Source organism: Pteropus alecto, unplaced genomic scaffold (genome assembly GCF_000325575.1).
Source record: "Pteropus alecto unplaced genomic scaffold, ASM32557v1 scaffold194, whole genome shotgun sequence".
NCBI lineage: Eukaryota > Metazoa > Chordata > Mammalia > Chiroptera > Pteropodidae > Pteropus > Pteropus alecto.
The window spans coordinates 76,580-87,961 of NW_006436281.1; the positions used below are offsets into that span (position 1 = coordinate 76,580).

Sequence of the window (11,382 nt, forward strand, 5' to 3'; positions counted from 1 at the left end):
GGCGCGCTGCGGGGTGGGCGGACCCGGCGTTCCGGAGGCGGGGCCTGACGGCGTGGGGCGTGGCTCGGGGCGCGCGAGCGCTCCGCCCGATTGCTCGGGCGTGTGGAGTGCTCCGGGAGGCGGGGCCTGAGAGTTCAAAGGACGGGACTGAGCATCACGGGGGCGTGGCCTGGAGTTTGTAGGGGCGGGGTTCGATAGCTCCTAGGACGCCACGCCCTCAGAGGCGGGACCGAAATGAGTCCAGGGTCCTAGCACGCCCCCTACTGGCTTCTCCTTCCCACCCTGTATCCTCCCAGCGGACCCCACAATCCCTGGACCACCTTAGAGCGACTCCATCACCATCTTCCTTAGGGACTCAGGAGTCCGGACTCCCGCCCCCTGCTTCCTGGAGCCGGGTAGACTTGGCTCCTACCCCAATGTAAGGAGTAGCGCCCATGCTGCCTCATCCGGGGACCCAGGGATCGGGGCTCCCAGTGTCCCTCTCTGGGCAAAACAGGAGTCTGAGTCCTCTGCTCCTCCTGAGAGCTAGATTCTCGAACTCCAGGCTCCTTCTTCCCCGAGGACCCAGAAGACCGAGTCTCCATCCCCCTCCTCCCCCGCAGCCCCGGCCTCCTCACCCGCTCAGGCTTCTGTGAGCTCCCTTCTGCGCCGTGGGCGCTGTCGTTACTGCCTCCGAGACGGATAGGTAGCTGGGGAAGAGGGAGGAGAGAGGCTGCCCTGTCCCCCTCCCCAGCAGCCCGGAAGTGGAGGGGGGTACAACAGGTCCGACAGCTCCCGAGGGAGGAGGGAGCGACCAGCTTGCCCCGCCCGCAGCTGCGGCATCTGGCCATCCTGGCCCCACTGGCCCCACCCTCGGAAAACTCAGCATCGCGACCCCCGCTTTGGCTCCAGCGACCCCATTCCTGCCCCTTGGAGGGCCAGGTGTGTCTGGTCACCTATGTATAAGCGCCTTCCTGATGCCCAGACCCTAGGAGTCTTGAAAGGAAGAGGGGAATGGAGATAGGGGCCTCTCTCCTTTAATGAGCCCTTTAGAAGGGCCCGGACCGGTTTGGGGAGCTGGGCAAGGGGAGGGGGTGCCCTGAGCTGAATCAGAGACCCGCCCAGAGACAGAGGGAAGTATGGCACCCCCCACTTTGCTATGGGGTGGAGGGCAGAGGTTAAAGGTGTCAGCCAGACCCTTTCCTCTCTGTGCAAAAACAGGAAAATAACTGGTATGTGAGAAAGGATGATTGGATGTCGGGAGCTGTGCTAAACGCTTCACACGCGTCAGTTCAGTTTCACCCTCCCAGCAGCCCAGTGAGAAAGAGATTTCTATATTCATTTTAAAGTTGGGGAAACTGAGGCTGAGGGGGACAAGTGTGCCCCAAGTCTATACATGTTGTTAATGTTAACACCAGATTTGTTCTCTGGAACGTCCATGTTTTTAACCATTAGGAATGCTGTCACTCCAGGCCAGGAAGTGCCTGGAAGATGATTCTAAATGATACTCACAATAATAGTTAACACTGATAGGAAGTCTGCCATGCGGGCAGTGTGCCAAGTACCTCACACATAGGGACTCACTGGATCGTCACAATACATTATTATTATTGTTATTGTTATTATAAATATTATTATATCCATTTTACAGATGAGGAAACTAAAGCCTGGAGAAGTGAAGAAGATCTTTATCCTGGGTTTCACAAGATGTGGCTCAACTCCAACATGGTGTTCTAATCCAAGAAGCCAAGAAGGCCCTGCCCCAGACATCTGTTTGCTTCTGCTCCTGTGTGTTAGAGTATCTCCTACTTTGGGCTCCCTGGACCTTCACCCTGCCCCACTCTCTGGCCTCTCCAGGGACTAGAAGTAACCCCAGGCACCTCAGCCCAGAAGCCCAACTGGTTCTCCAGGAAACAAAGGGAAGTCAGATTCAGAGCTGAAGTATTTTTTTTTATTCAGGAAGCTCAAGCTGGTGAGGGAGGGAAGAGGAGAGAGGATCCAGTGATGGCACCTCTCCCCTCACCCCACCTAGTGCATTTTTAACAGATATGAGCACCTGACAGAGACGATGTCAGGAAGGGAGGGTCTGGATCCCACAGCGCATGTTAGCTGGAACGGCAATGTCTGAAAAAGAAGAAACCAAGGGTGAAACTAAGGGGCCCTGGCAGACGTCCCCAGGCCCCACTGGAGACCCAGAAATCCTAAGAGCCCTTCTTTGGGAAAATGGAGTCCAGCCCCCAGCCCCTTTCTCTCTCAAACCCAGGAGTCCCGCCCTCAGCCCCCTCCTCATTCAGACCCAGGAGTCCAGGCCCCATCTTCTCACCTATCTGCTGAGGCTTCGGCAAGTTCAGGTTGTCCATGACTTTTACGAACTCCTCACAGCTGAGGGTGAGCCGAGGGTTCAAAGTCCGCTCCTCCTCCACAGTGGACACTGTGAGCCCTAGTGGCCAAGAGAAGAGGAAGAATGTTCTGGACTACATTTCCCAGGAGGCTTTGGGGGTACCTCTCTGGCCTGGGACTCACAGGCTCTTCCCAGAATGTCCCTGAGATTGCTTTCCCTCCTCGACCGGCACGATGGGAAATGTAGTTTCCCACAGTTCTCTATAAGGCAAACCCATGCCACCGTCCAGTGTGATTTCTACATCCGCACTCAGTACACCTAAATAAGGATCTTTGATCTTTTTGGCCAGAGAAATTTCTGGGAATTGTAATCCCATGCCCCAGGAGGATTACAGCAGTTGGTGCTGTCAAATCATAGTAAGTTCTGTAGGTCACACACCTCCTCCAGGAAGCCCTCACCATGGTAATCATGAGCAGGGTAGATCAGACAGTCTCCTGGAAGCGTGAAGATCTTTTCATGGACCGAGTGGTACAAGGTCTTAGCACAGCCTGGGGAGGGAAAGCTCAGAGGTCAGTGCATCGAGAAGACAAGACAAGCCCCCTTTACCCCTTCCCTCAGGAAAAGGGTGAGAGGGTAAAATCACTGTAGCCAAACCCTCTCCCTCGTTTCCTGCCGGTAGCCCCTTACCCAGATAGAGAAGGAGAGAGAGGGCATTCTAGGCAGGTGAAACAGCAGGTACAAAGAACTGGGGAATAAGAAATTCATCACGGCTGTAAATAAGGTTAGGATGAGACACTGAGGAGCTGGCCCTAACTCTGGGGGTGCCAAGAAAGGGAAGGTGGACTAGAAGGAAGAAACTAAGGACGTGAGGCCAAGGAGGAGAATGGAGCCGTGGTTCCAACAAGAAGCCTTGAGTCCTCAGTTGGGGCAGGAGCAACCTCTCCCGAGTGTTCTTCTACCTTTCATTTCAGTCTAAATCCTTCCATTTCATGACTATGGGAGTGGATAAAAGGGAGATTAGGAGCCTCAGAGAGAAAAAGACAGAGACTGAGATGGAGAGATAAAGCGGGAGGGAAGAGGAAGCGATCCGCAGGGCCAGCTCATCCTGGCTGTCTTTCCTCTCATCCTGGCGTCTCGCCCTTCCCCCCCAAGGCAGCTAAATCCTCCCAATCTACTGTCAACCCCACGTTCATTTTCGCTCTTCCTCGCTCTTCCTCGCTCTCGCTCTCGCTCTCTCTCTCTTCCTCTCTCTCTCTCTCCCCCCATCCCCTGACCCCTCCCGACTATTCACTCTAGGAGAATCCCATTGCTATGCTGCTGTGAAGACACGCAAGCATCCCCATGGAGAGATCCACTTGGGGAGAAACTGAGGCCTCCTGCCCACTTCCAGCACCGGCTTGCTGGCCATGCGAATGAGCCACCTTGGAGGCAGACTCTCAAGCCCCGGGCAAACCTGCAGATGACTGCCGCCCAGGCTGACAGCTCGAATGCACCCTCATGAGACCCTGAGCCGAAACCACCCAGCTAAGCTGCTCCCAGAGTCGTGACTCTCAGAAACTGTGTGAGGTAATAAATGTCAATCATTGTTTTAAGCCGTTCAGTTCTGGGGTCATTTCTTTCACAATGATAGTTAGCACACCCCTGAACCTAACTGTCCTCTAACGGCTAAACTCCTCAAGCTAACTGTTCCCTCATCGGCTAAGCCCTGAATCTAACTCTCCCCCGATTCCAGCAACCAAATACCTTTAATTTAATCCTGACCTCTTAAAACGTTAATGTTCATTCGTTCATTCGTTCGTTCGTTCGTTCATTCATTCTTCTTGCAACTAATACTTAAAACCCTGGCACACACATAATTATATTAAGATCTTGGGCTGCGGAAAGGGGGCCTATGACCTTGCTGGAAGTCCGTCCGCCCACACCCTCGGATGAGCAGGGCATCTCCAGTGAAGGCCATGCTGTGGTCATTCAAGACGAAGGTGACACAGCCTGGGGTGTGGCCAGGGCTGGCCCGGGTCTCCAAGGCCTGGTGGGAGGGAGAGTACAGACAGTCAGCAAGATGCCAGTGGCTCTGTCCTTGTGTTGAAACTGGTCCCAGGAGCCCCCACCCCACCCCAGAGTCACATCTAGATACCCTTGCTTTGTAAAAAAAAATTAAGTTAGACTTCCAGGCACAAACTTCACACCAGAATAAACTCCAAATGAATTAAAGGCAAAAGATAGAAGCATAAAACTGACAGCAACAAAAATATAAATGAATAGATGACCTCTGGTTAGGGAAGAATATTAGATGTGATCCCTAAAGTTGTAAATCATTAAGGAAAAGATCAACGGTTTGATTTTATATCAATATGAACTTTTAGAATAACAAAAACATCATAAACAAAACTTAAAACAAGCTGGCAAACACATTGGTAACACATATACCACACCGTGATCAGAATACTTCACATACGAACAGATCTTGCAAATCAATAAGAAAAGATAAGCATACTAATATAAATATGGAATACTGAACAATCATTAAAACTGTCACTGAAATAAAATTTAATGATATGCACAAATATTTAATAACATAAAAAGATGTTTAATATCCAGTAAGTGCAAAACACAGGTTACAAAAGCCATTTGTATACTGTCATCTTTTTAAAACTTTGATTCATTAACACTAAATATATGTTTTGTTCTTTATGTTTTTCCTATACTATTTTTTAAGTAACAGTGAACATGTAACTTCATAATTAAAAATAAAAATAAATTCAGGATACGCTAAAGAGGTAAACATAAAAACATAAAAATTCTAGAAGGAAATACAGAAGGAGATATATCAAAATCAAAAACAAAATCAGGATTAAAAGACAAAAAAACTCAGAGACAATATTAGCAGCACATATAAGAAAGTGTTATAAAGTGTGAATAGCCATAATATATAAATAGCTCCTAGCATCAATGAGAACCCCCAAAAGAAAATGGGCGAAAGACTGCCATTAAGAACCCCTGAAACAAAGGGGCACAAAGATGCCCACCCAGGGAATGCTCATAGTCTAAACTCCCACACGCAGTTCAGGGAAGCAATTTTCAGAAAAAATTATTACCCTTATGATCCAACAACCACTTGTAAGGTTAGTTCCCACTCACACATCACTCTTCCTCTCTTAATAGGGCCTCTCTCACCAATTAGCACCCTTGTCCAGATCAGTCATCTGCTGATTCCTGAAGGACATCACGTGCAGACTCTGTGTTCACATCATTCTGCTGTTCCCCACTCAAATGTCCAACTTGGTTTGGGGCATCAGTGTGCCCGGCCAAGCACATTCCAAGCCTCCTTGGCAACTTGGGTGGCCCCCAACACAGTTCTCTGGCCAATGAGATCTCAGTGAGTCTCCTGAAGATTCCTGGGAAAGTTTTTCCCTCCCTGGTAAAAGGGACTGGCACCTCCCCTTTCTGCTTCATCTGGCTCTGGACACAGGGTGTGATGGCTGCAGCTGCAGCAGCTACTTTGTAACCTTGAAGGAAAAGTCAAGAGAATCCCACAAATGATAGTGCTGCTGAATCAAAGAGGGTCACTGCCTCCTTCCAGACGTCTTGTTACAGGAGAAAATTAAATTCCTATTTATTTAAGCCACCGTATGTGTTTTTCAGTTACTTTCAACCAATCATCTTCCTAACTCATATACAAAAGGATACACGTGCAACACAAAACAAGTGCAAAGCAAAAATCACAAATCTTGCAAAATCTTGTAGGAAAAATCACACCTTTCTAAAATTAACATTACCTTTCAGTGATAGAGGGGTGATCTTTCCCTTTTTATTTTGTATGTTTCCATATTCTCTGATTTTTTAAAACAAAAACCGTGGGTGTCTTTTGAACTGGGCATATAAATGGATATTCAAGAGTAATGTTCAAAAATGCTTAATCCCAGTTATCATGGGTACTGGCCCATCAGAAGGACATCAGCTGTAAACACCCAGTACAGTTAGTCGAGAGTGTGTAAGTGGTATATACAAGTGCGCATCCATATGTATTGAATAACGTTTTAATATCAATTGAACAAAATCTTGTTTGCTTCATGGATCAAGATCCCCTAGGCCCTTGGTGACTGAGTCTGCATCGTAAGTGGTTTTGCTGATGATCAGCCTCCCTGACCTTTCCTTTCTCTGAAATATCTACCCCCACAATCCTGTCCATCTCGGGCTTAATCACCTCCTGCCTGAACCAACCACCAGCCTCCTCCCTGGCCTCCCAGCCTCCCATGCATCTCCCACATGACCCTGAGGGAGTTTCCTATCGCCCAGATCCAAGCCTGCCCCTCTCTGTTGAAAACCCACCCTCAGCCTGACTTTTAAGGGGCTCCTCAGCCCCCACTTGGTGCCTGCCTACCTTTCCAGCCAAACGGTCTGTAACATCCTCCTTCCCCCAGCATGCTCAGCTCCTCTGAACCCCAGGGTCATTTCCAGAAAGCACTGGGCTCTTCCACACTCCTCTGCCCATGCATTTCTCTGCCAGGTGCACCCTTCCCCCCTCTCCCGTCAGTCTGCTCCACCCATTCTTCAAGAGCCCTGACATTGGCTGACCCCTTCTCTTGTGCCAGGCTCATCCAGTCCACACATGTCCTTAGGAGGTAGGTACCATTCCTGTCCCCCCTTCTACAGATGAGGAAACTGAGGCACAGAATGAGAACAAACAAACTATCTGTGACAATATGAATGAACCATACAGACATAACGATGAGCATACAGAGTGGGCGAGATGTAAGAGTGGAGTGGAGGGGAACGAAATGGAACGAAGTGGGAAACCTCAGAGGGCCTGGTGCGCTGGAAAGGTATGATCTTATGAAGATGGGATTTCATCTCTAAATCCAGATGTAAAAGCTTTCTCTCTTGGTGAGCTGCATGGACTAGTCATTACGCGCGCTCTCTGGAGCCAGATGACGTGGGCTCTAAATCTGGCTCCGTGACCACTAGCTGTGTGACTTTAACAAGTTACGTCACTGCTCTGGGCTTCTCTGCTCATTTGTACATGGGGATAATAACTGTTCCCACCTCATAGGGCTATTGGAAAAATTAAATTATTTTGTCTATGTAAAGTACTTAGAAAAAATGCCCAGTGCAAAAATACTGATCTGGTGGCAGCACAAGGCTTCCTGGGTTAAAATCCTGCCTCAGCCACTTTCTCAGTGTCACTGTTGGGCAAGTCGCTTTTGCTCTCTGCACTTCCTTCTCCATAAAATGGGGAAATACGTCTTATCTCACTACATGATTATGAGGTTTAATGAGACCTATCTGTCAAGAAAGAGCTAGCGGAAGCCCAAGGGTCAGATTTGGCCATAGAAGCGCTTTGTGCGTACTGCTCAGCGGTTATTAGAAATATGAATTTGTTGTTAATCCTTCAAAAGTGGAAGATTTCTCAAAAATGTATATCTGTGGCTTCTGGGTTTTTGTTTTTTGTGTGTTGTTTTGTTGTTGTTTTGTTTTGTTTTTTAAAAAGGCTCGGCAGTGGACAGTCTACATTCCTAAATACGTCTAATCAATTTGAATTGTGCAGTGGGTATCCTCCATAAACAGAGCATGTACCCTAATATTTGCCACAGACCTCACCACTCCCCACTTCCTGCAGCGATATCTGATTATGAAAATCCTTCTAGATAAATGCTGTGAAAATACACTTACAGAGCTTAGCACAATGCCTGGTGAGAAGAAAACACTCAATAGCTGTCCACTATTATTAAATTATTGTTAATTAATACAAAAATATCTACAATCTACTTTATTGACAGCAAAAAGAAGTTTTAAAAAACAAATCAAATGACACCGTGAGGAAACGATCAGACATACCTGGAATGTGGGATATTCTACAAGACAACAGGCTTCAAAGGTCACGGTCATGAAAGAGAAAGGGTAGGAAACTGTTCTAGGTTGAAAGAGACTGAACTGACAGAGCGGCCAAATGCCGAGCACGAACCTCGAGTGGGTCTTGGTTCCGAAAAACAGCTGTAAAATTGATTCTTAGGGCAACTGGAGAAATTCAAACATGGGCTGGGTTTAAGAAATATTGCCCACTTTGTTAGGTGTGACAAAGAGTTTGTAAAAGAATGGTTATCAAAGTGTAGCCCAGGGAACCCTGAGAATCTCCAAGATCAAAACCACAGAACATTCCATCTGAGCCTGCCTAGCTCCCCATTTTTTCAACACATTCATTCCTCTCTTCCATGATGCATCAGATACTGGACGCGGCTCCTCGGCCATTCTTTCTTGGTTTCCCGCAGCATCGATGTCTTCTGAAACTACCTGCATCCGCTAAACTCCACCGGGATCAGTGCAAGCCCGTGGCGCACTCACCTTGAAGTTCCCACAGCCCACACTGCCCCCTGGTGGCAAGCAGGTTCTCGGCTACTTTCCTTTCTGTCCCCAAGTTCATTCTTTTGCTCCATTCTTCAAAAGTACTTAATTTTGGTATGGCCTTGCAGTGCTTCTATGCCCTCTCAACTCGAAAACCTCAAATGCTATTTTCCATTGTAGCTAAATACTCTGAACCTCCATCAGCTAAACCTTTTTCCTTTCTTTTGCGGGAACAAAATAAGGTGGAGTGATGGATGGATAGAGGTGTATGCTGTAAATTTTTTTCAATTTTTCTATATGCTTGACATTGTTAAAAAATATTGAGGGCGGGAAAGACTTGCTCCACGATTCAAATATTTAATTCCAAAAAGGAGGAAGCACTGACATTCTCATCTGGGCGACACAACGGTCACCGGATTCCCTGTGTCCACCCCAAACAATTAAATCAGAATCTCGAAAATGGGACCTGGGAAATCAGTGTCTTGGGCAGCACCCTGCTCAATCAACACACTTAACAGGAAACTAACTTTCTGAATCTACCAGCCCTCATGGGAAGTAAAATGTTCAAGTCTCAATCACTGCGTATTAAAATGGAAAATTCATTCTACAATAAAACATCTAAATTTGGTCCACTAAGAGTGTACAATGTACAGACAGTTCAGAAAACTGTTTCTGGGGCATTGGACAGTTTCCACTTAAATTAAACATATGTCAGTTCTGTGACCCAGCAAGTCCACTCTTTGCAGTCAAGGGTAATGTCAATCGAGAGATCTGTACAATAATCTTCACAGCAGTGCTATCGTAATAGCCCCGAACTGGGATCAGCCATCAAAAGGAGGATGGATAGACTCTCATAACTTCACACAATGAAATTATCTGTATCCGGGGTTGCCAAGCTACGGCCGGTGCACCAAATTGGGTCTGCCACCTGCTTTTGTAAGGCCTGAAAGCTAAGAATGGTTTTTACACTTTTTCATGGTTGAAAACAAAAATCAAAATACAAATGATATTTCATGACATGTGAAAATTATTGAAATTAAAATTTCAGTGGCTGTAAGCGAAGTTCAATTGGGGCACGGCTGTGCTTATTCATTTCTGTATCGTCTGTGGCTGCTTTCACACCAACAGAACTGAATAGTTGTGACAGAGACCATATGGCCTGCAAACCAAAAATATTTACTATCTGGTCCTTCACAGAAAGTTTGTCAACCCCTGATATATAGCAATAGAAGGAAAGAATTACAACCATACACAACATTATGTACAGTGAAAGAAATCGGAAGAAGAGAATACACTGTATGATTCCTGTTTAGAAGGCCCAGAACAGGCAGAACTAATCTATGATCAAGACAGAGGAATTGTCCCTTGGCAGAGTGTCGAGGGCCAGAAAGAGGGACAAGGAAGGGTTCTGGGGTGATAGGCATGTTCTGTATCTGGATATTCAAGTGTAAACATGTGAAAATCTACCAAACTCCACATGTACAATATGTGCACTTTATTATATGTATATTACAATTCAATTTTTAAAAGTGGGGGAAGAAAACTAAGGGAGAGAAAAAAATAAGCCCATCTCTAAAGGTTTATAAAGAACTCAGGTAAAAACCAAACGAAATACTGAATAATCATAATGCCAGATAGTAACAAGTGTTGATAAGGGTGTGGAGGAACTGGAACCCCCATTCGCTGCTGGTAGGAACATAAAATGGTGCAGCCACTTTGGATAACAGTCTGGCAGGTCCTCAAAGTGTTAAATATAGAGTTATCATATGATCCAGCAATTCCATCCTAGGTATGTGCCCAAGAGAAATAATAACACGTGTCCACACAAACATTTGTACAAGGATACTCATAGCAGCATTATTCATAATAGCCAAAAAGGGGGAACAACTCAATTGTCTATAGACTGATGAATGAATTAATAAATGCAGTAGATCCATACAATGGAATATTATCCAACAATAAAAAGAAATGAAGTACTGATACATGCTACAACATGGATGAACCTTAAAAACATATGGTCAGTGACAGAAGCCAGTCACAAAAGGCCACATATTGTATGATTCCATTTCTATGAAATGTCCAGAATAGGCAAATCTATAGAGACAGAAAGTAGATTAGCGGCTGCCTAAGGCTGTAGAGATGAACCGGGGGGCTGGAGTGACAGCTAAGGGCTGTGGGGTTTCTTTGTGGAGTGATGAAAATATTTAAAAATCAATTGTGGTGACAAATGCACAACTCTGTGAATATGCTAAGTCACTGAACTGCACACTTTACATGGTGAATTGGATGGTTTGTGCGTTATGCCAATAAAGCCTTTTTAAAAGAGCAAACACTGAAGCTAAATCCACCACACCTGAACCCTCAGCAGTCACTGAAAACATCACTCATTCGGTTCAACAACGGGCTCATCCTGACACAAAATCCAGTCATTTTTAACTCTTCTAAGGTTTCTCAGCCCAAGAAATGCTTGTTAGCACCTGACTGTGGTGTACAGTTTGCATAAATGCGTAACGCATTTTTTTTTTTACCTCCTTCCAGAAAAAAGGCTTGAAATAAAGAGGCTGTAACCACGGTAGCTAAATCCTCTGATCCCACACAAAGTCCTCATGTCAGCTAAATGCTGACTCAGATAAACTATCTCCATTTAGCAAAACCCTTTAACCTGTCACCTGACATTCTGCTGCCAAAGTCAGCCAAATTCTCTACATCTTTAGCAAGCTGCC

General features: G+C 46.3%; 1 protein-coding gene and 1 long non-coding RNA gene across 4 annotated transcripts in view; one reads left to right on the forward strand and one right to left on the reverse strand.

Moving 5' to 3' along the window:
- The first annotated feature begins 295 nt into the window (after positions 1-295).
- On the forward strand, positions 296-4,208 carry LOC112479677. Its single transcript, XR_003046299.1, has 3 exons — positions 296-418; positions 1,631-1,767; positions 3,617-4,208. It is a non-coding gene; the product is annotated as an uncharacterized LOC112479677 (long non-coding RNA).
- ETHE1 (ETHE1, persulfide dioxygenase) overlaps positions 1,915-11,382 on the reverse strand; it is an 11,100-nt gene continuing 1,632 nt past the window's right edge. For all 3 annotated transcript variants that reach the window (XM_025046791.1, XM_006911769.3, XM_025046792.1), the window contains 4 exons: positions 4,217-4,346; positions 2,779-2,868; positions 2,303-2,419; positions 1,915-2,103 (listed from right to left, as the gene is read on the reverse strand). In XM_025046791.1, coding sequence (XP_024902559.1) covers positions 2,051-2,103; positions 2,303-2,419; positions 2,779-2,868; positions 4,217-4,346 — 390 coding nt within the window. In that variant the 3' untranslated portion in view covers positions 1,915-2,050. The remainder of the gene's footprint in view (positions 2,104-2,302; positions 2,420-2,778; positions 2,869-4,216; positions 4,347-11,382) is intronic.